Source organism: Scomber scombrus, chromosome 13 (assembly GCF_963691925.1).
Source record: "Scomber scombrus chromosome 13, fScoSco1.1, whole genome shotgun sequence".
Classification (NCBI taxonomy): Eukaryota; Metazoa; Chordata; class Actinopteri; order Scombriformes; family Scombridae; genus Scomber; species Scomber scombrus.
In genome coordinates this window covers 17063438-17088572 of record NC_084982.1, presented here as the reverse complement: position 1 = coordinate 17088572, position 25135 = coordinate 17063438, and the positions used below count along the sequence as shown (strand labels likewise).

The 25135-nt window shown below is 38.7% G+C and overlaps 1 protein-coding gene across 2 annotated transcripts in view; it reads left to right on the top strand.

Moving 5' to 3' along the window:
* arsh (arylsulfatase H) overlaps nt 1-25135 on the top strand; it is a 208697-nt gene that overhangs the window by 1814 nt on the left and 181748 nt on the right. The window contains exons 5-11 of one of the 2 annotated variants that reach the window (XR_009927057.1): nt 11-213; nt 1709-1929; nt 2632-2768; nt 3072-3209; nt 3325-3484; nt 4260-4381; nt 5391-5910. Coding sequence is in view for 1 of the 2 variants with exons in the window: in XM_062432291.1 (XP_062288275.1) it covers nt 11-213; nt 1709-1929; nt 2632-2768; nt 3072-3209; nt 3325-3484; nt 4260-4381; nt 5391-5776 (1367 nt within the window). In the remaining variant the exon portion in view is untranslated. Of the gene's footprint in view, nt 1-10; nt 214-1708; nt 1930-2631; nt 2769-3071; nt 3210-3324; nt 3485-4259; nt 4382-5390; nt 6317-25135 lie in introns of those variants that run through there. The other variant, XM_062432291.1, reaches the window with a different exon arrangement.

The following is a 25135-nucleotide window of genomic DNA, read 5'->3' as shown; positions in this document are numbered from 1 at the left end:
GTCTCTGCAGGTAAGTGGCACTTAGGTGTGAACTGTGAACAAAGAGGGGACCACTGTCACCACCCGAACCAGCATGGCTTCAGCTACTTCTACGGCCTGCCATTCACCCTGTTCAATGACTGTGTACCTGGAGGGGGGAGCGATGTCCTGGCAGACTTACAGCACACACTCCGAAATCTCAGCATGTTGCTTGGAGTTGGACTTCTCACGCTGGTAAGGATGACTGCGTGTCAGGTTAGCTTTTATTCTCCATGGAAACTCGCGCCCAAAGGTAACATCTGAAGAAAAGACAGACTATGACACAGAATATGTGGTTACTCAAAAAGTTTTCTGTGTAACCAAACAAAATTAAAAACAAGAACAACTGAGAGACACATGTGGGTTGCCGTAGGAGGAGTAGGAGGAAGAGGAGGAGGAGGAGGAGGAGGAGGAGGGGGGGGAAACTGTAAAACAAAGAGCAACTGAGGTTTGCGTGAGTTGTTTTCCCTAAAGCAAAATAACTAGTGCGTAATTACTAAGAAATGAGACACACAGGGTTTGAAAAAAGATGGGGAACAGAGGCCTCACTTGTGAAATTCACAGTCACGTCAGCCAGAAACCTGCTTTAGGGGAAAGAGAAAGAAGTTTCAACACTGAAATTTGGTGAGGACTTGGCGATGGTACAGGAGGTACCTCTAAAACAAATGGGAACCAGCTGTACCATAGGTAGACTTTACAATCTATACTGTCTACAAGACGCTCTATCATTAGACTATCTGATTAGATAAGGGAAAAGAAAGTAAATGCAAAATAAACAACTACCAAAAGTTACCATCTATTGGGATAGAAAGCTATGGCATACATATGTTAACAAAGAAACTTTTTTTTATAATTGATTTTTATTAACTTTTTTAGTATATACAATACATATGACACACTAGAGCACATAATACAGTACATCAATGAAAAATTAGTAACAGTACAATAAAAACAAAACAAAGAATAAATAAAACAACTAGAATATTAATAATAATTAATAATTAGAATAACAAATGCAGTAAGAAAAAATCAAAGATATAAATAAATACCCTGTATCAATAAATACCACACATATGACGTGGTAAATGAAACTACTTTCATGACTAAATTTAAGTACTGAATGTTCTATAAGACACAATGCACTAATTGTGTCACATGGTTGAAAATAAATAACTACTTTTGGTAAAGGATTCTGATAACATCTAGTGGTGAAATCATGAAACTGCATCAAAATTCAAGATCCCAGACATATGACTCTAGCATGACACTACAGGTCCAGTGCATTAAATATCAATTGAAACAGTGTTAGAAAAGTGTTGATTCAATTGTAGTAGGTTGTTTTAGGGTTTAATTTGTGGTAGTGTTGTGCTAGATTGCAACATGTTAGAAGGTGCACACATATTGCCTCTTCTTCAGTTTACTGTATGCACAGTATAATGTTGGGGCACAAATATTAACAGCTTATAACATAATGTAGTCCACTATGACAACACCATTAAGTATGTAGTCAAAAATAAGGAGTACAATTTTGAACCTTATCATTTAGAAATATGAGAAATAAATGTGAGTGGAGCTTATTGTGGGTATCTACTTCGACAATATATTATAACTGCATACCAGACATATACTGTACATACTGTATTTTGTGTTGTATAACAGGTGTTTAATTTTGTTTGTGTGTGTACTTTAGGTGTGTGTCCGTGTATGTGGCCTTTTTGAAGTCAGCTTGTGGCTCTTGGTAGCACTTTTCTTTTTTATTGTCCTTACAACCGCTGTGTGGTACATGCCCTTTAAACTCCTGCCGACCTGGAACTGCATCATCATGAGGAACCAGGAGGTGATCGAACAGCCAATGACAGTGGAGACACTACCCCAGAGGTTGCTGGGAGAAGCACAACATTTTATAAAAAGGTACTAAACGCAGGAGCAAAATTTCACAATTCGTATGAAAGCAAAAGTCACCAGCATAAAAAACGTCCCGGAACTGCTGTTTACCATCTGCACAGAGCAGTTTCATATTTCATGTGCATCCATGGTTGACACACTGATTGCCTGGACTTGCACAAGCCAAAGACAGCATGAAAGACTGTGAAATGGACCAAAGTCAACAGCACAAAACCCATTAATTTTTTACTGGAGATGTAAATCTTAAAAAATGGGTCAAAACATATAGTAAGTAATTTCTGAATAAGGCTTTGGCATTGCAGTGTTTTGCAAAAGTTACTCAAACAGGAATAAATAAAGCATTTGTCAGGGACTATTTCAAGCATAGCTGATTAATCCACATTTGTCATGCTGGTGAGTTTTTACAGCTGCAAGATGGTTTATGTGGGATTGAATCAAAGATAATCTACTGTGCCCATGTCCATAATAATGAAGGATGTCACTCACTGCAATAGTGTGGTTGATTTGGTGCTTTTTACTTGTTAGTAGGATCAATCAACTGTTAGTGTTGGTCTTTCTGTGGGATTTGTTGACAGCAAACAGAGAACATCATAAGCCTTATCTTTTATCACTTAACGTAGAACAAACCTTCATAAATGGGTAACATTAAAACTGACAATCTTAGCTAATGAGAGACCTTTTAATTTGATTTAACCCCTCCTCCTCAAGGAATGCTGATCGACCGTTCCTCCTCTTCTTCTCATTGGCTCATATCCACACGCCACTTTTCAAGACTCCTGCCTTTGCTGGCAAAAGTCGCCATGGTCGCTACGGTGACAACATAGAAGAAGTGGATTGGCTCATTGGTGAGTGGGGGTTTGTAAAGTGAAAGTGTTACTACTGTAATGCATTGTTAAACGTGTTTAATGATGCCACAGTAGTGAGCATGAACTCATGCTCTGTGAACTGGCCATCAGCAGTATTTCACCAGAGTGCAAACTGCATTTGCATCTACATTGTATATTGTTCTGTAGATGTGAATTTTAAGATATTATAACTGCTAGATTTGTTCTTCCTAAACTCTCCATCTGTTTAGGAGGTTTTAGCTCCCTCGCAGGATATATTACCCAACTAATCTGTTTCTATTGCTATCTTAATATATTTTCTAGGTAAAATGACAGAGACTGTGGATTCACTCGGCCTATCCAACAATACTCTGATGTACTTTACATCAGACCACGGTGGACACCTAGAGGATGCTGATACACAGATCGGCCAGAAAGGAGGCTGGAACAGCATCTATAAAGGTAGTAATCATTGTAAAGCTCTTTTTTTAAAACTGTCAATCACTTTAAATGCAATCATAATCATAATCATAATTATAGTTATTAGTCTATAATTTAGTTAACATGGCTTTTTCAGGTGGGAAGGCAATGGGGGGCTGGGAGGGAGGGATCAGGGTTCCTGGTATTTTCCGTTGGCCTGGCAGACTGGCAGCTGGAAGAGTGGTGGATGAACCTACAAGTCTCATGGACCTGTACCCTACGGTGAAATATTTGGCCCAGGACACCCACCCAGACAGGTAAAGACTTGTTGACATGGCGGTTCTATGTGCATGTGTGTACTCTCACCCACTGAGTATTTCGTAATCGTTCTTGAATGGGTTGAGAAGCTTTGAAAAAAGTTTGAATGGTACATTTTAACACCGTTTTGTTGTTCCCTTCAAACACAGCATGAGTTACAAAAACAGTCATACAATCACTGTAAATGACTCAAGCGTTATATTTCAGTTGTTTTATAGATATTGGAACCAGAACAACCTCATTATCTGTAACCAGCCACATCCTTTACTTAGAGACGGATGCTATGTAGACACTACACATGTTACAAGCAAGTGACATACAGAAGGTCAGAGAGTATGTGGCTAAATATGATTCTGAATATGTTTTGTCATTATGACAAAAAAAACTTGTGTTGTTGTATATTATTATTACTTGCTAATGATTCTGACAAAAAACTTTTGTTCCCAAGATAATTACTTAATATGGTAGTTTGCTTAACTACTTTGCGATCTAAACAGTAATATTTATTTAATTTAAAAAAAAAGTTTAAGTCATCCTTTTTAATGTTTTTCCCTTTTAATTTAAACAGTTATTGCCACGTGTCCCCTCTGACCTTCTATGAACGTGACCAAAAGTTAACAAAAAGCAAGATATGAGAAAAAATCAATATTTTATTATAGGGCCAAAAGTCAAAAGTGTCTATCTTTCTGCATGTAATGACATTTCTGTCCCTTGATTGTAAAGCAGTTTTGAATCTCATCAAATTGACACTTTTTTCCCCTCTTCTTTTCCCAGACATTTAGATGGTCACAACCTCATGCCTCTATTGGAGGGGAAAGTAGAGCGATCAGAGCATGAGTTCATGTTCCACTACTGTGGCATCTATCTTAACGCAGTACGCTGGCACCCACCTGGCAGTAAGTTCACACATAGACACAGAAACACATCAGATCATCTGGTGGAATTTCTTTCTATCTTTAGCTCTTAGTTCTGCAGAAAGAGCCACATGTTGATCTAATAACGTAATTTTGGCTTTAAAACAGAAGTCAAACTGTAGGCTACTTTACAGTCAGGCATTTACAAATAGAATAACATTAAAATATAACATTAACTAAAATTAACTGAATTAAGGTAAAATGTAGTACTTAAGAGAACAACCCAAACCCCCCAAAGAAAGAAATTATATATGCAAACAGCATTATTGTGAGTCTCCTAGGTATGGTTTCATTGCGGTATTGTTTCTCTTTCTTGAATTGTGAAACATTTTCTGAAATGAAATGACATTGAAAAAGAAAAAATACAAACCCTTCACATACTAAATGGATAAATGTGTGAATGCAACTGACCATTGCAATTAACAATGATTAATGGATAGATTTTAGCCATTCTGATTTATAGTTCTGCTTACCGATTCCAGTCCTTACTGAATCCTGGATCAGATTCTTGACAAGAAACCAAAGTTGCAAAATACACCAAAGTTGAAAGCAAGAGCTGCATTAAATAAATGTAAATGACTACATTTTCTGTGAATTTTTTTTGTCTAAAAGGTAACATTTGGAAAATATGAATTTCTTTTCTATGTCTTGCCACACATATGCAAAATGCTCATTCATTTTAGACCTTTTTACTGCAGAAACCAATCAGAAAGACGGAAAACTTATTTACATATTTGATCAAATTCCTCTCTTGCATTAAAACATTTTCATGCACTGAGTAGTTTGTCACTACTACCATTTGTGAAGTTCACTTCGCAATGCTACCCGCAAATGTCAAGTCATAAAAACACATGTATTGTTATTACTGGTGATGTAATGTCTAGAGGGAGAGACAGGCAGTCTTTCATCTGTCTTAGGATATACTGTATTCTTGCCATTTTTTATACCTGTGTTCTCTGCTGTTTGTGTGCGTGTGTTTGCTTCCATCCAGGTGACTCTATCTTCAAGATCCATTTTTTCACCCCCAACTTTTCTCCCCCTGGAGCCGGTGGATGCTATGACACCAAGGTCTGCCTGTGTCATGGAGAACATGTGACGCACCACAACCCACCGCTGCTGTATGACCTGTTCCATGACCCCTCAGAGTCGCGCCCACTGACCCCTGATACTGAGCCACGATATGCTGAAATCCTTGAGAAGACCGCCAAAGCTGTCGAGAGGCATCAAAATACCCTCAAAGATTTGGATTCACACACCAACACACATGGAACTTCAAGCCAGATGACTTGGGAGAAGATTCTGTGGAGACCCTGGCTTCAGCCTTGCTGTGGGACCTTTCCATTCTGTGGCTGCAAAGAGGGCGCAACAAATATTTAAGAAAAAAATCCCAAAAATGTGAACTAGTCCAACTTTTTTCAAAAATTATATAGCACTGTAATGTGCTTTTTGTGGTTCAGGGTGCATTCAGGAGCTCTTCCTTATCATGAAACGGTCTGGCCCACAGACTGTGTGTAAAAAATGTCCAGCCACACCTCACTGGCTTTCCAAAGTGTCCCTACTTGCACATTGAGGCTTTGTTTAATTATTTTAATGTAACAATGACTGAAATTGATGTAAAGAGTAAATTAAAACTGAAGCTAAAGAGAAATCAGAATAAAGTCATACAAAATTGACATTGATATACTATTAAAATGGACAGAAATTAAACAAAGACTAAACCTTGCAGTGCATTATTAGACTGCACAGTGCACACACTCAATGACTCAATGATAATGCTTCTTTACACACATGAAAGGGAAGTCTGTTGTTTACCTCTGTCATTCATAAATGAAGGATCTCTTCTATTGGCGTTTGTTAGAAAGAAAAAATGTCAACAGAGTTTGGAGAACACAATGCAATAAAATGTTTTATTTAAAAGCTGTATTTCTGTCTCTATAAAAGATACAATAGTTTCATGTAAGTTATTTCCCCCCAAACTCTGGGAGACCCTTTTGTTTGTGATTCTGTGCTTACATCCAGACTAATAGTGAGGTTTTCAGACCTATTATCTATGATCTCTGTCATATCCTATACATTTAATTCATGCTGGATTGAAAGAAGTGGATTTCCTCAAGACTGTAGTTAACGTTATGTACCATTAGAGGGCAGAGTCAGACTGAGTTTGGTCAGCTGTGTGTTTATGGGAGAGAGAGAGCGAAAAGAGGGGAATGAGGGTTAAGAGTGAGATTTTAGCTCATTTCTGTCACTGAGTTATTGCTGTGTATTATTAATAATACATTAATGTCATATATAAATATTATACATATTTTCAGTTCAAAACAAAAACAAAGATATACCATTGTAAGTACACAAATACATAAGAACTATTTAAGTGTATTAAGTATTCTATGTGTGTAAATTTGTAGTGTGTCTGTAACATAGTATATTATTGCATCAGTATTCATTATCTGCAGGTTAAAAACAGAATCCCTCCCCTGTGCATTTTATTTTTAGCTCTAGTCACCACAAAAAACCTCCCAGTAACTGTCTTCTTGATTCCCTTTCCTCTTATTCTGTATTCTGCATTAATCCACCCCCTTCATGTCAATTCTTTCCTCTCCCTTTCTTGATTCTCCTTGAAATTCTCACCTGTCACCTCTTCCTTCCCTTCCTGATTATCTGCATTGTATTAGTGAGCATTGACTCCTTTTTGATCTCAGAAAGAGAATTTCCTTTTCATTCAGGAAGGTCATAGCAGAAAGTCAGCTGATGAACAGTTAAGGACTCAAAGGAAGGGTGGATGTTGTCCCAGTGTGACCACAAGGATACCTTGTGGTGCTGCACATCTTCAGTAATACATGACTTTAAAGATCATGTGAACGTCTCTATCCTCAGTGTCATCATCATTCATCATCATTGTCATCATCATCAACACTTACAGTGTCTCCCTCCAGCAGCGGCTGGCTGTCAAAACATCAAAGTTTGCTACAGCAGAAGCCTATAATTGCTCTCTTTGCCTCCCTTCCTCTCTGTTTCCTCTTCCTCCGTCTCCTGAAACTGCTTTCTTCATCTCCTCCTTGTTGTCTTCTCTTCCTCCTCCTACTCTGCCTCAAGATATTCCACTTGCAAAGTTCATCATCATCATCATCATCATCAACACTGTAATCGTTGCCATCACGGTCAGAGCATTTACTTCTCTCCCTCCAGCAGAGACCCGTTCATCAAACACTCAGCAAGTTCATTATAGTAGCCACTCCATTATATCTTTGAACAGTAAATCATTCAGTCGACTGTACATAACAGCATTTGGCTGTACATCAAAGTTAATGATGGCTGGTGGGGTATGTTACTGGCTGTACATCATGTCACACACACACATGTCACCATGTGCAGACATAAACACACAAACATGCAAGTGTGCACAGGCGTACATGCACACATGTTCGTGCACAAACATGCTCACAGTGTATCATGTTTTGAACAGATCAGTGGTTTTCTATAAAGGTCAGTGTTTCAGGACAATCCATAAAGCATTTTGATAACACTCTGTTTGACACACATAAACACACATACAGCTTGACAAGATAGGAATACTGCATGGCAGCTAAAACACACTGGAAATAGCTCTCCTGTACCAAGCATGTTACACAAAGACTGATAGCTAAAGGACTGTTGTTGCCTTGTGACTTAGTTGTGGAGTCGTGGGAAGATGCAAATGAACATTGTCAGCCAACTGTGTCAGAATTTGTGTTGTGGAGAGTTTATTTCCCATCTTGGTAATTAGTTTTCACTGCCATTTAACTCACTGACAATATCAAGCCTAGAAAATGTTTGCTGTGTTCAGGTTTGTATTATAAAAGACACTGATACTGACACACACACACACACACACACACACACACACTCACACCACAATTGCGCTATCAGTCAAATTCTGCTTTGTTTTTGAATGACTTATAACCTTCTGCCTTCTGTTCAGTATCTTCTCCAATCCCTCTGTTTGCTCAAATTACATCATCTAAATTGTAATTTAATTTCTGTATATTTTTACATTTAAGTCAATCAATAATAGCTCAACATTTTGAGAAATATACTTATTTGATTTTTTTTTTCCATGAATGATTGCCTCGATATAACCCAATGTCTGTGGTTAAAGTGTAAAGCCAGAGGAGGCAATTAGCCTAGCTTAACATAAAAACTAGTAGCAGGGAAAAGAGCTAGTTTTGTTCAAAAGTACTCATACCAACATCTCTACAGCTCAGTAGTTCTTATCATATCTTATTTGTTTAATTTGTACACAACAATTTTTATGTTTTACCAGCGTGCTGTCGCTATTTTTGTGATGAACAAAAGTCAGTGCAATTACTTTTGTACTCCTTATATCACAGTGAGGTTTCCAGGTTTTGCACCATTTAGCCTTTACAGGAACCAATACCAAAATGCTTTAGTAACTAACCATATTTGGCAGCCTGCACTGTAACTTGAGATGTTGCTTCTTTCTTGCTTCTTCTTTTTTTTAAGGAAAAAAAAAAAAACGATACAGCTCTAGGGAGAACCAAGCTGGCTATATTCCCCCTCAAGTCTTGCCTCCTGGGTGCAGCTCCATACTTGCTGAACACATACATTAGAGTGCTATTGATCTTCTCATCTAACTCTGTACAGCTGGATGAGATTAATTCTCTAAAGTGAATACACATATCTGTTAGTTACCATAAGTGGCTTCCTTTAAGTGTCTAAAACCTGATTTAAAGAAAAAAAAAATTGATTCCACATACATTCACACGGGCTACTTGAAACGCATAACTAAGAATGCTCAAATGGTGAAATTGCCCTTTTAAGGTACTTAACTGTTCCACTTTGAGAGCATATCCTGTGACTATTTTATCACTGACAGTGTAACTGTGAGAAGATTTGTGAAATAATAGGGGACCTGCAAACTTAGCAGTTTATTTAGGTGTGAGAGTGTGGCAAAGAAAGACAAAAAAATCTTTTTATATACATGAAAATGATAGGATCTGCCCTGCGCCGCTCTGTTTGGCTGAGGTTTTGTTAAAACCACAACAGACCTCTGTGGTAAAGCCGTCACATACCATTATAATCTACAGTCCATGCCCAACGCAGTGTGTGCTCTTTAGCCTCCTATCTCAGTTTATGCCTTTTATTATTTCCTCAAAATCAAAGCTAACGTTGTCTGCAGGGAGTTGAAAGGCCTAGGGCCACATGACCAGGGAACTAAAATGCTGCACAATTTTAAAATGCAGATGCAGTAAGTGGGCAACAGGGGAAGACTCAATTCACAAGTTGATGCAGAACACTACAAACCATTTATATCCCTCCACTAGTACATTTCTAGTAACTTTCTTGATTGATCAGTTCAAGAATTGATCAATTATTATCCATCAGTCCATGTAGTCTATCTAGCCATCCATCAATCTGTTTCTCCTTTTGGTTCATCATATACTTATCCAGTAACAAATGAAAGCGGGAGAAAATTACTGTGGTTGTCACTTGTCTGCCGCTCTGCTCTGTTCTCACCTACCTCAGTAGATTACTGTGGCAAAGCCGCAATTACTCACCATTACAGCACTATTACATTGCCAAGTATAGAACATGTGTGTGTGTAATGGGGAGCAAGAGAGTGAGTCTGTGTCAGGTTTGTCAATGAATGAGGCTTTTAGAGAGCAGGGTAGAGGTGTTTATGTTGCTATTAGTGCCAATTGGATCTGTGTGTGGGTGTGTGTGTGTGTGTGTGTGTGTGTGTGTGTGTGTGTGTGTGTGTGTGTGTGTGTGTGTTTGTGTGTGTGTGTGTGTGTGTGTGTGTGTGTGTGTGTGTGTGTGTGTGTGTGTGTGTGTGTGTGTGTGTGCAGTATACATGTCTTTATTTGGGCACAGTACAGAGAACAAGAAAATGTATTTGCATGTGTAACTGTATCTGAATTTTTATCATAAATGTCAGTGCGGCAGAGAAAGATTTGTGTGTCTGTATATATTATGGGATTATACTGTGTGTGTGTGTGCTGCGTTTTCAGCAGCAGTGGCCCGAATTGTTATCGTGTGAGATAGGCTCCGGGGGATGAAATGTTGTCTCTGCTGGGGAACTTTCACTACGCACACACACACACACACACACACACACACACACACACACACGCACACACACACACACACACGCACGCACACACACACACACACACACACACACACACACACACACACTGACTGACTGACTCTAAGCCTCTCTCAATCTCTGCATGTCGTTACTCTGCCCTTGTATCTAAATGTAGATCTTACTCTGATCCCGAATCCTTGGGGGAGTTTCACCAGAACATGTTGTGTTTTTTTGTATGTGTGTGTTTAGTGTGGTGCAATGTCTGCAGTTTAAGTATGTGACATGTTGTGTACCATATGGTCAAAATTACCCCCGTAGGGGACAAGGTTTCAGGTAGGGAACAGTGCATTTTGACCGGCGTGTCTGTATACACAAACCTCTACATTTTCGCAAATGTTTTCTCACCAATGTAGACAAACACACACATACACTTGTGCAAATTCACAGTAACAAACCAACACTGTTCCCTGGTAGAGTTAACATTCAGCCCGTCTTTGGTGACAGGAAGTGTTTAGGGAGGTGGGGTTTGATGAGGTACAGATAGCTAAATAACTAGGCTAATGGGACAATTGTAGCCTATCACATGGACACACTGTGCTGATCCTCTCTTCCTGTCCTTATGCCTCAACTGACAGAATTTGGCTCCAACACTCTCATCTGTTTTTCGGTTTAGCACTCAAGAGCAACATCAGGCTTTTTGTTGCAGAGACTCGCTTTGATTCAGGGCCAAAAAAAAAAAAAGCCCAAAAAACAACTGCAGCAAAATGCTAAATTACTCCCGGTTAGTGGGACAGCATCAGAGCAGTGTGGTTGATTTGGGAGAAATACAGCAAAACCTTCCCACATCTGACACCTCAACCTACATAGACACACACTCAAACACACACACACGTACCGCATCAGTCAACTGTACTTCAGCTCACACTGCAGATGTTACAATGATGTCAGTCACCGTGTATGAGACTTCATGAAAGCTACAAGTATGGCCTGCATATGTTCCCTACTGATGGTGGCAAAACCACTAAGTAGGATGCAGTCTTTTTCAGGGTTTGCTTTTTATTGTCCCAGACTTCCTTTGTTAAGGAAAGTGACTCTGGTATGACATAAATTAGGTCAAAAAATACCACATAGTTGGTGGGACTCTCAGGATCACTGGGTGCAATCATGATCCAATTTTTAGGCACTTTAGAAACACAAATCCTTCTGTTTTCACTAACTAGCAATGATCAACTTTACCCTTTGTTGCTTAAACTGAATAAAAACCAAATCCATGTGGCTCCTCTGAGTTTGAACATTAATGAAAGTGTAGCAAAGGAAGGAAGGGAGTACAATGAGATTACTGGCTAACTACACCATCTAGGGAATTTCACTCCAGGAGATTTGTACAGTAATACCCGGAAATTTGTGACACTAATTATTATTAAGGAAACTTGTAACACTTAAGGCACTGAGGCTCATTTCTTATGGAAGACAGGCTCCATTTTAACGATATAAATTAAACATACAGGAGAAACTGCATAAAGAAAAATATGTAAACATTCAAAGTAATCTAATATAAGAATATTTTAGGCATTCTATTCAGTAAACTAGTTCCTTATTGCAAAATACAGTTTATATTTTAATCTTACCTCAAAACAGGATACATGTCTCACCAAAAAGCCAGACAGGTTCAAATACTGTCAGTAGATCAACACAAAAAAAACCAACATATTAATTTAAAAACAATCCCATGTATGACAAAATGTTTAAAATTTAAAATCGTTGGTGCTACAATATGTTAATACACTTGAAAACGGTTTGAAACATGTATAACCAATATGCCCAGATATTCCCTCTATAACTCATCATGACAGGGTTTAGGCTGGTGAGAGCAGAGGGAATAGGACACAGAGCAGGGATGAATAATGTAAGAATGGTGCAATGGTCAGTGAAGGAGGGAGGAGTGATGTGTGATGGAACGAATGATTGTAGGAATAGGGGATGGAGAATGTAGGCACAGCAATAGGAGAAGTGTTTGAGGTGTGACAAACAAGAAACAGACTGGCTGATGACAAAATGAGCACATTTTTAAAAATCATATTGGAAGGTTAAAAGGAGAGAAAGCACAAGCAAAAGAAAGGGAGACATACTGCTGAACAGGTGTAGAACTGAGAAAAACCCTTGAGACGGTAAAGAAATCAGAGGAAACAGGCAGACATATTGATGAGAGAAAGAAATTAATTGCGAGACTCTAATCAAAACTTGAGGGTCTCATTCTAGGTGAAGAGGATAAAAAGTCTGGGTATAAAAAGGAGTCATGAAAGGAGCGAGAATGGTGGTGCTTCTGGAAAGATAGACTGAGAGAGTCCTTGAGAAGGAGAGAAACTTAAGGGATCCTGTCTCATAAAAAAGCTAACAAAGCTGGATGGGGGAGAGAGAGAGAAAGGGCAGTTACAATAAAAACAGAAAGACACACTACTGTATTTGGATGGTCCTTGCCCAAATACCCTTTTGTACTTTAGTTCTGGGATTGTTATTCATGGTTTGGACCCTTTATTTTTAATTAAGGGAATTGTTAAAGCCCCCTCCAATCAAAATGCATTTTCTATTCCACTTTAGTTTGATGTTTGAGCTTCACTGTGCAGAATGATGTATGTGCAGAGTTTGACACTACAAGGCTGCTTTCACATTCATCTCCTGAAGGGGGAAAGTTTATCTGTGCTCATTGGAAATCTGAGTTTAGCGGGCAGGCCAATGAGCAGGATTTGTGACACCACAAATAGTCTGGAGCCAGTATACAACTTATAGAACTGTGATGTGGACACTTAAAGCTTCTATTGCACATGCACAGATGATGGACTTTTTAGTGAAATAGGATAAATCTTGTGTCCAGCAGTTAAAATTGAGAAAAATCTGCATATTCATAGATTTTGGATTTTTAATGACACAGCTGGAGAAAATGCAATTTTAATTTTTTTTAATCCTTAAAATGCTAAATTCTGAAAAGTGTTTGTGGAAAGATACAATTTAAATATTACAAGTACAAGTTTGGAGGGAATCTTTAAAGCTACAGCACACACTGATATTTTAGTAAGTAGTGTCCTTCCAACTTTGTGATCAATCGGAACAATTAATAAAAGTCAGGACTTATCGACCAACATCAGTGCCTGACCTCATTTCTGCTGCCAGGTTTCAAGAAAGCATGGAGGCTGTTAAGCAACATATTAAAGAATAAGTTGACATTTCTCAAAACATTACTCACATGTTCATATGGAAAGAATTATTAGTTTGCTGTAATCATTCCTACTCTATAAACTGTGCATGATTAGATCCCCATACTGTATGTCTACAGTGTAAGTGATGTGGCACAAAAGGTCCTCTTTTTGTGCAAAAATGCATTTTAAAGTTCAGCTGAAGCTAATATGAGGCCTCATCCATCAGAGACAGTCAAACCAAGTTGGTATTTTCCAAACCTTCTGTCTTTTTAGAGTAAATGTCCTCCTTTTTGCCTCCACAGTCAGTTTTTCTTAGCTTAAAAGACTGTAATTTCGGAAAATACCTTGATGTTTAGTCTGACTCAGCCTGATGACACCTCATCTTATTTTCAGTTGACCTTTGGAAGGCGTTTATGAGGGGACTAGATGTCCATATATATTTGCCTTTGTAAAGTAGATGTGTCCATCTGTCGAAGAGATATAAAAGGACAGAGAGAAGGGATGAATGTTTGGAAGGAGACATCTTTAAGTAAAAAGAGAGATAACACAAGAGACTGAAAAAGTGAGAAGGAGAGGCGGTGCTCTTGAGATATGGCAGAAGAGTGATGGAAGTATTTGTCATCACTGGAGAGATGAGAAGAGGACAGTAAAATGAACCAAGGGATGAGAAAGAGAGAGGCAGAGTGAAGGAGAGAAGAGAAGGGACATGAAGAGAGATGGAGAGAGGTTCAGGGGGCATAATAATGACAAAATGACAAGAGGATGATCGAAGCATGGGTCATGTTTACCCACAGGAGAGAAAGAGAGAGAGAGAGGGTGAGAGAGAGATGGCGAAGAGTCTGGAGGCGGAGAAGCAACAGCAGACTGAAGGGTCAGTCTGTTTACAGGGAGAAGGAAAGATTGAGAGATATTGATATGAGGAGGGAGGAGAGAGATGAAGAGAGACAGCCTAAGATGGAGAGTGGGCCTCTAGATCTGAAAAAAGAAAGGGATGATGAAGCAAAAGAGGGACAAAAAGGATCAGAGCCTGAGAGTGGGGAAAAGTCATAGGAGGAAGAGATGAGGGGAGGAAAAGAAGAGAATAGCCAAAGAGAAGCTAAGATCCAATGAGAATATGAATCCACAGATGCGGGAAACATGAGAAATACAGACAGTTATTGAGATGAGGGAGTCTATAGGGAATGAAGGAAGAGACTGAGAAGCATGAGTGATTTATCTGTGTGTTAGGGAGATACGGTCCCATGTTGAGACATGTTTGCAAAGTTAGAAATGGCTCTATCACCCCTTTTATATTTCATATTAAGATAATTATTATTATTATTATATTCATATTTTTTTAAATAGCTACTGAGTGGCCCATCCGTTCATTTTGCATTATCAAACACGACTGGCCCAGTCACATCTTTTACTAGACTGGCCCCACTCCTCCCCCTCCATCCTCTGTTTCTTTTGTCAGATGCAGTGGCTCAGAGCCAAACATCTGTCGATGAAGGAGGGAGTTGGTCCATCTAATGCGTATCAGTTTAAATTTCCATATTAAAAAAATGAAAAATAGAAAATTAGAAAATGGAATTCAATTTTCTAAAGTGTATTTTTCATTGTCAGATCAATATATAATTGAGGTGTTGTAGTCTATTTTCTAATTTTCTATTTGTGGAATGTTGGATAGAAACGCGGATGGCTTAACAGCCATTCCCAACTGCCAAGACAAGTTTTGTTGCAGCTATGCAATTCCCTGGAACAGCATCCAAGTCATCAGACACACCACTCTCACTCAATATCTTCTCAGGTTCAAGTCCTGTCCACCATCAGTTTCCTGGCTGCAGGGGCATTTCAGAGGGGATTTGGCAGATCGGACTGGGATTTTGCAACCTTCTCTGAGCCATGCCATCCCAAAGGTTTTAAATGGCATCATACGTCTAATACCCAACCATATTAAATTCCCTTATGATGAGCAACATCAGAGTAACATGAAGAAGGGGTTCCATGGAATTGCTGCTTCTTTATACCCCTGAGATCCCCCTTAGTGTGCAGGATTATTCTGGCATGCAGTGTCCTTCACAATATTGCGATGGCTCATGGCATTCCTCAACAACCTGCAATAGAGCCTCAACTAGTCTGCAGGCCACGTGACATAGAACCATATGTGGGACCTACCAGCAGAGCTGCAGTTCAGGCTCACACTGACTTACTGCAGAAACTGGCTTTCATGTTTTAGTGTTGGACACTAACACGTTCTGAAATTGAAGCTACTATGGCAACTATATAGGCTACCATATTGTATCTGGAGCATATCTACATTTTTATATATTTATTATTGGGGACATCCAATAATTGTTTCAGTGCTTCATTAATGTATTTTATGCCTGTCGTTATGTCCTTCATGGCATCCAGGAGAACAAGCTGGTTTTGGACAACCTCATCTGGGAGCTGGGAGGGAGAGGTTGACAGCACATCATCCTCTACTCCAATATCATCTGGACCTACAATTCTACAATTTTTGTTTGCATTACTATTTTCATTTGAAGAAAATGTAAATGTTATTCTAATTGCAATGTGCTTGTTAATTACAAAAAACAGGCAATGGAAAATATCATAGTACAAATACAAAATAAATTAGGTCTAAATAAGTCTTTGCCGTAAATAAACACTTTCACTTTAATTTCTTGGAAATACCCTACGTATGGTATGCATGTTTTTACCAATAATTGTGGCAAGCCTCCTTCACCCCTTTCCGTCTTTTTCCTCAGGTCTGTTATTTTTACACCAAACCATCTCTTTTTTACCTGAGCCACAGTCCTATCTCAGGGGACACAACATTTACCACCTACGTTTTTTGTTTATTTTACCAGTGTCACTATTGTTTTCGTTTCTTCAGTCGTGAAATTCTTTTTGCTTTTTTGCTTTGGGGGCATCCGTCTCTCTTATAGCAACTTCACCACTTTGATATGATACACCTCTAGGCAAACTTATTTCCTCATATAGAGAAATGGGGGCATGGCAGTATGCTGATTGCAAATAGTGGGCATCCGCCTGTCAAAATAATTCTGATTCACTAACATACGAACAGTGGGGATAACCTTCTTAAAATGTTTAATGACAACATTGTTAGAACATTCCCAGAATGTTAGGGTATAATGTTCTAACAATAATATCATTAATCATTTTAAGAAGGTTATCACCAAACATCTTTACAATGTTTCAGAGAAAAAATTGTAAACTTCCCGCTGAAAACATTTAAAGAATGTTAGTCTATAAAGTAATAACAATGTTATGATTAAACATTTTAAGAATATTTTTTCAGAGAACTTTATCTGAGAAAAATTTGGGAACCCAAAGAAAACTTACTGCTGAAAACATTATTAGAACATTGCATGTAACACTCTCAGAACGTTTTTAGAGTAATACATCTCTAGCTGGGCTCTCAGCCAACTGGTCAGGAACATCAGCACTTCAAACAGTGCACGGCCACAGCAAAGTCCTATCACAACGTGGACCAAGAAAATTAATATAATGTATCACTTAACTGACAAAGTAGCAGATTATTTGGACACCATGAGGACGGCATTGAAACCAACCATTGAAACTGGAGAGCACGGACAATACTGACAATCCAAAGAAAACAGGGGCTGTAGACAGAGCAACACTTCCTGTTACACTACAGGAAGTGTTTTAATTAAGCAAATATTTGTTTTTATTCACTATAATATATGTCTGTATGTAGCAATATGCAAATCATTTGCTGTCCTCTTGCAATTTAAATATGCTTAATATGCTTTGGCAATACTAATAATAATATACAAAAGTATATGGACATGCCAACTAAGCAAACTTCAAATATTGATAGGGGGAGCAGTACACATTGTCTCAGATGGGTGACTTCTTCACTGTCAAGAGAGTTTGATGGACTGAGAAAGAAATAGATGAGTGAGGGGGACGTCGTTGAAGAAAATGCTGAGTCAGTCCGTTGGGTGGAAATGGTGGTAATGAGTGAGGGTGAGGAGGTGAGAAGAGGCAAATAGAACGAGGGGCGGGACAGGGGAAACAACAGAGCAGGGGAGAGAAAAGAGAAATGGAGATGCAGTGAAGAAGGAGGGAGAAAGAGAAGAAGAGCAAAGAAATAGAGGGAGTGGTTGGGGTGAGGTCATGCTTTTGCTATCATTAAGCATATGTAGGTCATCCCTCTTTTCCATCTCTTTCTGATGATTTAGGTTGAAAGCACACCTGTTTCTGACCGATAATCGCAACACAATGGAATGTGCCTCCTATGTGTGCGTGTGTGTGTGTGTGTGTGTGTGTGTGTGTGCGTGTGTGTGTGTGCGTGTGTGTGTGTGTGTGTGTGTGTGTGTGTGTGTGTGTGTGTGTGTGTGTGTGTGTGTGTGTGTGTGTGTTGTGGTATTGCAACATGTCCTCCAAAGAAAATGAAAAAATAGGTTGTTTGTCATTGCCTTACATTATGAGTGTCTTCTGTTTTCGTACAGACAGGATGAAATTGTTATCAAAACTAGTATTTATTTTGTCCCTATTTTGACATCTTTACATTGTCTGTGGCTCTGAGCCCCAAGTTTATTGATTCCTACTGAAGACGTAAATCTTTAAAAAATAAAAAGAAAAGGACATGAACATATACACTATAACAAGGCTAAACAGTTTCCTAAAATAGCTGAAATTATAGTTTAAAAGATTAGCTACTGAGAGTCCTAATAGCTGAATGGTTAGGGTACATAACACATAACTGCAGTGTCTGCTATCAAATAAAGCCAAAAAGCCAAAAAACGTACTTGTTTAAGACATTGCAGTCATGGTTAAATGTAAATCAGATTTGAACATTGGTCTCCCATGTCAAAGTTCACATTCTGTACACTCAACCACCATGTTTTATGACAATCATTATAACAATTTCCCACTACCTCCATATTTTCTTCTGTCACACGACAGTCATAATTCACACTGTAACGAGGAGGTCATAGTCAGGCAAGGAATCCCAACAATGCTTTTTTTTTTTTTTTTTTTAACCATCAAAGACTGTCTCTGTGGTCCTTTTGTACGTTTTACCCTGAGTTCAAAATGTAACACTAAATCACTTACATTTAATCTGATATACATCTTCTTAAACCTACTAAAAATGATGTCCTACAGTATTTTGTGGTGGTTGTGGTTTTACTAGCATGATGTAAGAAAACATTAACTCTCAAAACTGGGGTTTAAAAAGTTCTCTCTTGGGTTATGATTAAAAGTCATAGTCAAAACATTGTACAGTAAGTACACTTGATCTGGTGTCATCTCTAAGCAATTGCCAAAAATCTTGAACGTAATATAAACTGACAACCCTGAAAAGTCTCAATTCGTCAGTTGTTTCTCATTTGAATCAGACAGGCTGGTTTTGTTAACCAATCATTGCCCAATCTTCTGACTATTATTATAACTGTGACAATTAAGTCACTCCCCACCACAAAGAAGCAATACAAATCATTCCCAAAATGATTCAAAGAAAAAAAATCTGACAGAGACAACCAAATGTGAGGTTTGTAAATACTGAAATCTCATCTCAATTACCAGAGTCACAGTTTTATTAAAAACACACTTTTTAGTGCAAGTATGGGGCCACATACAGTAGTTTGTGGGTCCTTTTTCTGGTATGAAATGAGTGATATTAAATGTAATTTGATCCACCTCAGGATTTTGAAGAGCCAGCAGTGATTGCATGAGATGCCTTGGCAACTGTGCATTTTTTGTTTTTCACCTCTTCCAAAGTCCCAGTATTACCTAATAAAGTTACACAGTTGTTTAAAGTTGAATCTTCTTATCTGACCGCACAATCCCACTAACTTTAGTGCCATTCACAAAAAAAAAAGGGCAATGCAAGAATTGATGTCTTTTTAAATTACATTTCATTTCTCACTCAAAATGTTTTGACGGATGCAATTGGACACAAGAGTGCAGAAGGGAAGGCCGTTTTTGCCATTGTTCAGTTGTCACAACATCAGAAACAGCCTGTGGAGTATTTTGAACAATAGAGCTCTTTTCAGTTGTGTAGCAACTGAAAAGAGATGTGACATAATTCAGAAAAAAAGCCCTCTTGTCCATTTGTTCCTGACTGTAGGCAGATTACTATGAATTACAATAACTTGTCCCAAATAAAAACACACGTCCTGATACGAGTTATTTAATCTGCTTTCTTTTCATGACCAATATTTCTTTTTGAAAGATTAAATAACAGAGGATTGGAGTGTTGGTACTGGAAACTAAGGTCAAATGTTAAAGGGTGGATTCTGGTCATCATCCGGATGGCAAGACTACTGTGTTGCAGTAAATCCTAGATCATGAGTATAAGCAGTGGCGGCTGGTGACAAAAATGTTTGGGGGGGCGCAGTTTGATGGTTGGTGGTCCTAGGGTTAGTGTCAAATAAGCCGTAGCACCACTTCATACCGCAGCAAAAAAATATAAATAAGAAAGAAAAACTAATCTAAAAACAACACAACACACTATAATGTCCCCTGGTTTGTCCCAGTATGGTATCTCTGACCCACAGAGAGAGGAATAAAAAATTATAACCAGACATGATAAAATGCCCATTTCACTCACATCACTTAAAGATACCAGCAGTTAAAGCAGAGTTACCAATAAGGTAATATGCTTAAAAAGAGACACCACCTATATTTTAGTTATTGTGTCTTCAGTCCTGATTTCACTGTAATCTGTTAGTTGTTGCAATACCTAAACATGACAATAGATGGCGCATTAAGCACTATACACTGCTGTGATTAGGCATAATTTATTTAACTTATTTTAATAATGAAATGTACCCAAATCAACTGTAATAGTCAAAAATACTTCCATCATTTCTTATCCTGCATTTATGCATTTTAGTTTTTTACACTTCATAGTTATGTCTTTTATAAAGTATTTTTTTAACACTTTACAATATTAATAACAGCAATGCAGCTACTACCTGATCTTTTATATGTCCTGTTGGAGCTGCTGGATGCAGCCACTGACTGAATCTATGTTCCTCTTCTGGAGCTTGGCATAGCAGAGGTCTACATGTGGCCAGATGTGGTGAAATAGCTGCAGAAAGAGCTCAGCAATGCTAAGTCTGCTAAAAACAACTTAGCTCCATGCTATTGTCTCGATGGCTGCAGCTTTCTGTTTGATTTTTTTCAGAGAGATGTTTTAGGTCTCGTTCCCCTGTCGTTGTCCACAACGTTTCGGTGCTGACACTTTGAAACAGCAAACAGATAAAGCAATAAAAGGAATAACTCACACTGCATCCAGCTAGCCAGCTCCGTTTATCATAACAGCAGCAAGAGATACTCTCAGCTCCTCCATCACCTGCTGCTGCTTTATCCTCTTTCTCTCTTCTAGTTAAAGTCTTGTGAAATTAGGTTTTTGTAGAGAAATTACAAAATAATCTTCTTTAATTTCAGCGGCTCCACTTTAACGTCATCTCCTGAACCTACCGTCGGCAGGAGTTTGGGTGACAGCAGCTGACGGGAAGGCGTGAATGACAGCCGGAACTGTCCAATCACAGTAGATTAAAAAACATGAAACAACAACAATTCGCTGCCAATAAAAGTGGGCGTGTCCGAGGCGCACTGAGCTGCGCCCCGTGGGAAACGTGACGCAGGCCAATGAGAGAGCAGCATCAGGTCACATGCTTGTCAAAAGTTTGAGGGCTTGCATTGACTTCCATTAGTCCGGCGCCCCGCATACAGGAAGTACATATAGAAATTAATAAAATACCATTTGGAATCGATTTATAATGAATGATGACAGATGCTTAGAGGCTAACAGGACCATCTTGCTAACTAATACCATTTATTTCATAATTATTTAGCATTATCTAATTCATTTATGTTTAATAAGTAGATTTTGGCCAGATATTTGTTGGGGGCGGCGCCCCAGCGCCCCGCATTGACCGGCCGCCACTGAGTATAAGTTTTGAATTTTCTCAACTTGAAATGTTTATGAATGCTTGATCTGCACAGCATATTGAAGTAGGCAGCAGCCAGTGAATTTGAATCAGTTTGGTAAGTAGCGTTGGCAGTCTGACTCCTCGGTTTGTCTAAATCTGAGCCGAGTGCTTCAGGGGATAGTTCCTCTACTCTCCCCTCCTTCTCCTTTGCCTTTTGGGGTCTCACTGTTTTTATCCCTCTTCTTCTTTTGTACTGTCCTTTTACATGATGACCTGCAAAAAGACATGACAATCTTGTTTGTTGCATAATACAAATTTCCCGTACTGTAGATGAGGACAGGCGTGAGTAAGTTATTTAGTTTGAACTTAGAGAGCAGCAAATCACAATCATGAGCTGAACCTTTAAAGTGTATGTGGTCTGTGATTTGTATAGAATTAAAGTTTTTATTCATACAACTAGGATTAGGGTTATAGGGTTTGCAGTAGATGGTGTACATCTTATGTCTGATAAATGAGAAATTCTGATGGTGATTTAACACATCCACTTCTACACCATAATCATCAGCATCATCCTTTGCCCTTTCACATTTTCATGTTCGATACAGACATGTGGCTTTTTCACACATGACATCACTTTGATTACACACACACACACACACACACACACACACACACACACACACACACACACACCTACACACACACACACACACACAAATGCCACCCATCAGTCATAAGTTGACTCAGACCCCTCGGGTTTGTTGACTCAGAAACCCTCTCCTGTTAAATCACTGATGGTGTTGCCTGCACTCCCTGTAGCTTGTCATGCACATGCACACACATGTGCACACACACACATACAGTACAAACATACAGTCAGGGTCTATGGCAAACTTTGATGTGCCCAGATAAATCTCCTTATCCACATATTCCCTGTTATGTGCATGCACATAACAAAGCATGTTTGAATACATACCAACAAGTGTTTATTTAGCATATACGCTGCCATACACAATATTTACCTAACACAGTGTGTAGGACAGATATGACTTCCGGGTTTGTAATCATCAGGCCTTTTATAATAATAATAATAATAAACTTTATTTATATAGCACCTTTAAAAAAAACAAAGTTTCACAAAGTGCTTTGACAGACAGGCAAGAAGCAGTAAAATACAAAGCAAGATACACAACACAGAGAGAGGTAACAAGACTGGCATATAAAATATATAAAAATATTTAGAACACATAAGACAAAGTAAAAATAAGATTAAATAAAAGACAGTAGTAATATGCAAAAAAAAGAAAAAAAAGGGGAAAAAAAGAAAAGGGCAGACGACATCACATAAAAGGTAGTCTGTAGAAATGAGTTTTTAGTAGCTGGGGGGACCTGATAGCAAAAGCACGTTCCCCTCTAGATTTCAGCCTTGACTTTGGAACAACCAGAAAGGCCCCACCCGAGGATCTAAGGCTGCGGGCCGGCTGATACGGAGTCAACATGTCCGTTATATAGCTTGGAGCTAGACCCAGACATGCTTTAAAAGTGATCAGTAAAATCTTAAAATCAATTCTAAAATGAACAGGGAGCCAGTGAAGAGAAGCGAGGATTGGGGTGATGTGATGTCGTCTGTTAAAACCAGTAAGAAGCCTAGCTGCTGCATTCTGAACTAGTTGGAGGCGAGAGAGACATTTTTGAGGTAAACCGGAAAGGAGAGAGTTGCAATAATCTAAACGGGAAAAAATTAAGGCATGAATGATTTTTTCCAAGTCAGAGTGGGTGAGCATTGGCTTGAGTTTGGAGATTGTTCTTAATTGTAGATAACAGGACTGGAAAGTTTTTGTGATATGAGGAATGAAACATAATTCTGGGTCAAACAGGACTCCAAGATTTCTGGCAGTGGGTTTGATGTTCGCAGACAGGGGACCAAGACTGATGGGATTTTTTGTATTTGGGGGATTGAACAGTATTATTTCTGTTTTGGAGTTGTTAAGTTGAAGGAAATTTTGTGCCATCCAACAGTTGACATCATGGAGACAGTCTACAGCAGCAGCTAGGCTTCTTGGGTCACCGGATCTCAGGGGAAGGTATATCTGTGTGTCGTCTGCGTAACAATGGAAAGAAACGTTGTGTTGTTGGATGATTTGGCCAAGTGGGAGCATATAGATAGAAAATAAAATTGGACCTAAAATAGAACCTTGCGGTACACCACAGGTAATGTTGGATGTGGAGGAGGTGTAGTTACCTGTAGTGACCGCAAAGGTTCTTTCTAAAAGGTAAGAATAAAACCAATCAAGTGCAGTGTCCTTGATGCCCACCCAAGTTTTAAGATGATCAATTAAAATTGTGTGATCTACTGTGTCGAAAGCTGCACTTAAGTCTAAAAGAATTAAAACTCTCTCCCCTGTCCATTGTTAAAAGAATGTCATTGGTTACCTTGAGGAGGGCTGTTTCTGTGCTATGTAATGTTCTAAAACCTGACTGAAATTTCTCAAAGATGTCATTTTGAGTCAAAAAACTTAAAAGTTGGTTTGAAACCACTTTTTCTAAAATTTTGCTTAAGAATGGAAGTTTAGAAATTGGCCTAAAATTATTAAGAACAGTGGGATCCAGGTTCGGTTTCTTTAAAAGTGGTTGCACCACAGCATGTTTAAAAATAGAGGGAAATAGACCTTCTTCTAAAGAACTGTTAATAATCATTTTGGTGAAAGTTTTGCTAAAGATGTGCAACAGCTTGGATAGTAGATAACTAGGTTGCCATGGATACATGTCTCATAGTCAACATGCAGTTCACACTAAACACCTTAGCAGTTTCACACTTCAAAACTCTAGATGTGTAAAATGAATTATGTGAGGTTTCACTCTTCACACCTACTGTTCCAAATTTTCTAAACTGTCCCAAGTCCCAAAACTTGTGTTGATTGGCTACTTACAACATTCATGAAACAACAAGTGTTCCAAGTGGTACATGAGTTTCTGTTAAAAAATAATGTATATTGCTTATATCTTACAGTTTGAGCTACACAAAATTATGCTTCTCTGGTTCCTGCTGGTGTCTGTGCTTTCATTTAGTCCTCTAGTTATCATTGGTTAAATGGGCTGCTGGTACAGGGACTATAATATATATTTGTATTTCAACAATGGATCACATGATTGTACTGAATGTGAAATGTGTTGCTCACAGTGACAAACCACAAAGAATTATCACCTGACCTCGCATTCCCTCTCCACTTTATTGAGCTTAGCAACTTTCAGCTCGTTGCTTTGGTTTTCCAGCCCACTACTTTACTGTCTTGGTTCTCAGCACTCTCATCTGTGTCGTTTCCAGGTGCGGCAGGCAGCTGTTTTCAGCAAAAAAGCTCTAAAAGCCCACTGTACACCACCTGCCGAGCATCAATTGGCAGACAGAAAAAGTTAGCAGCTAGCTGTGGTAAACAAGGACCACTTAGCAGATAAAGAGACAGATATTTATAATGGTTGAGACGAAACAAAAGTTAAAAGGAGAGTGAATATTGGATTGACAATTGTCAGGTGCAAAAAT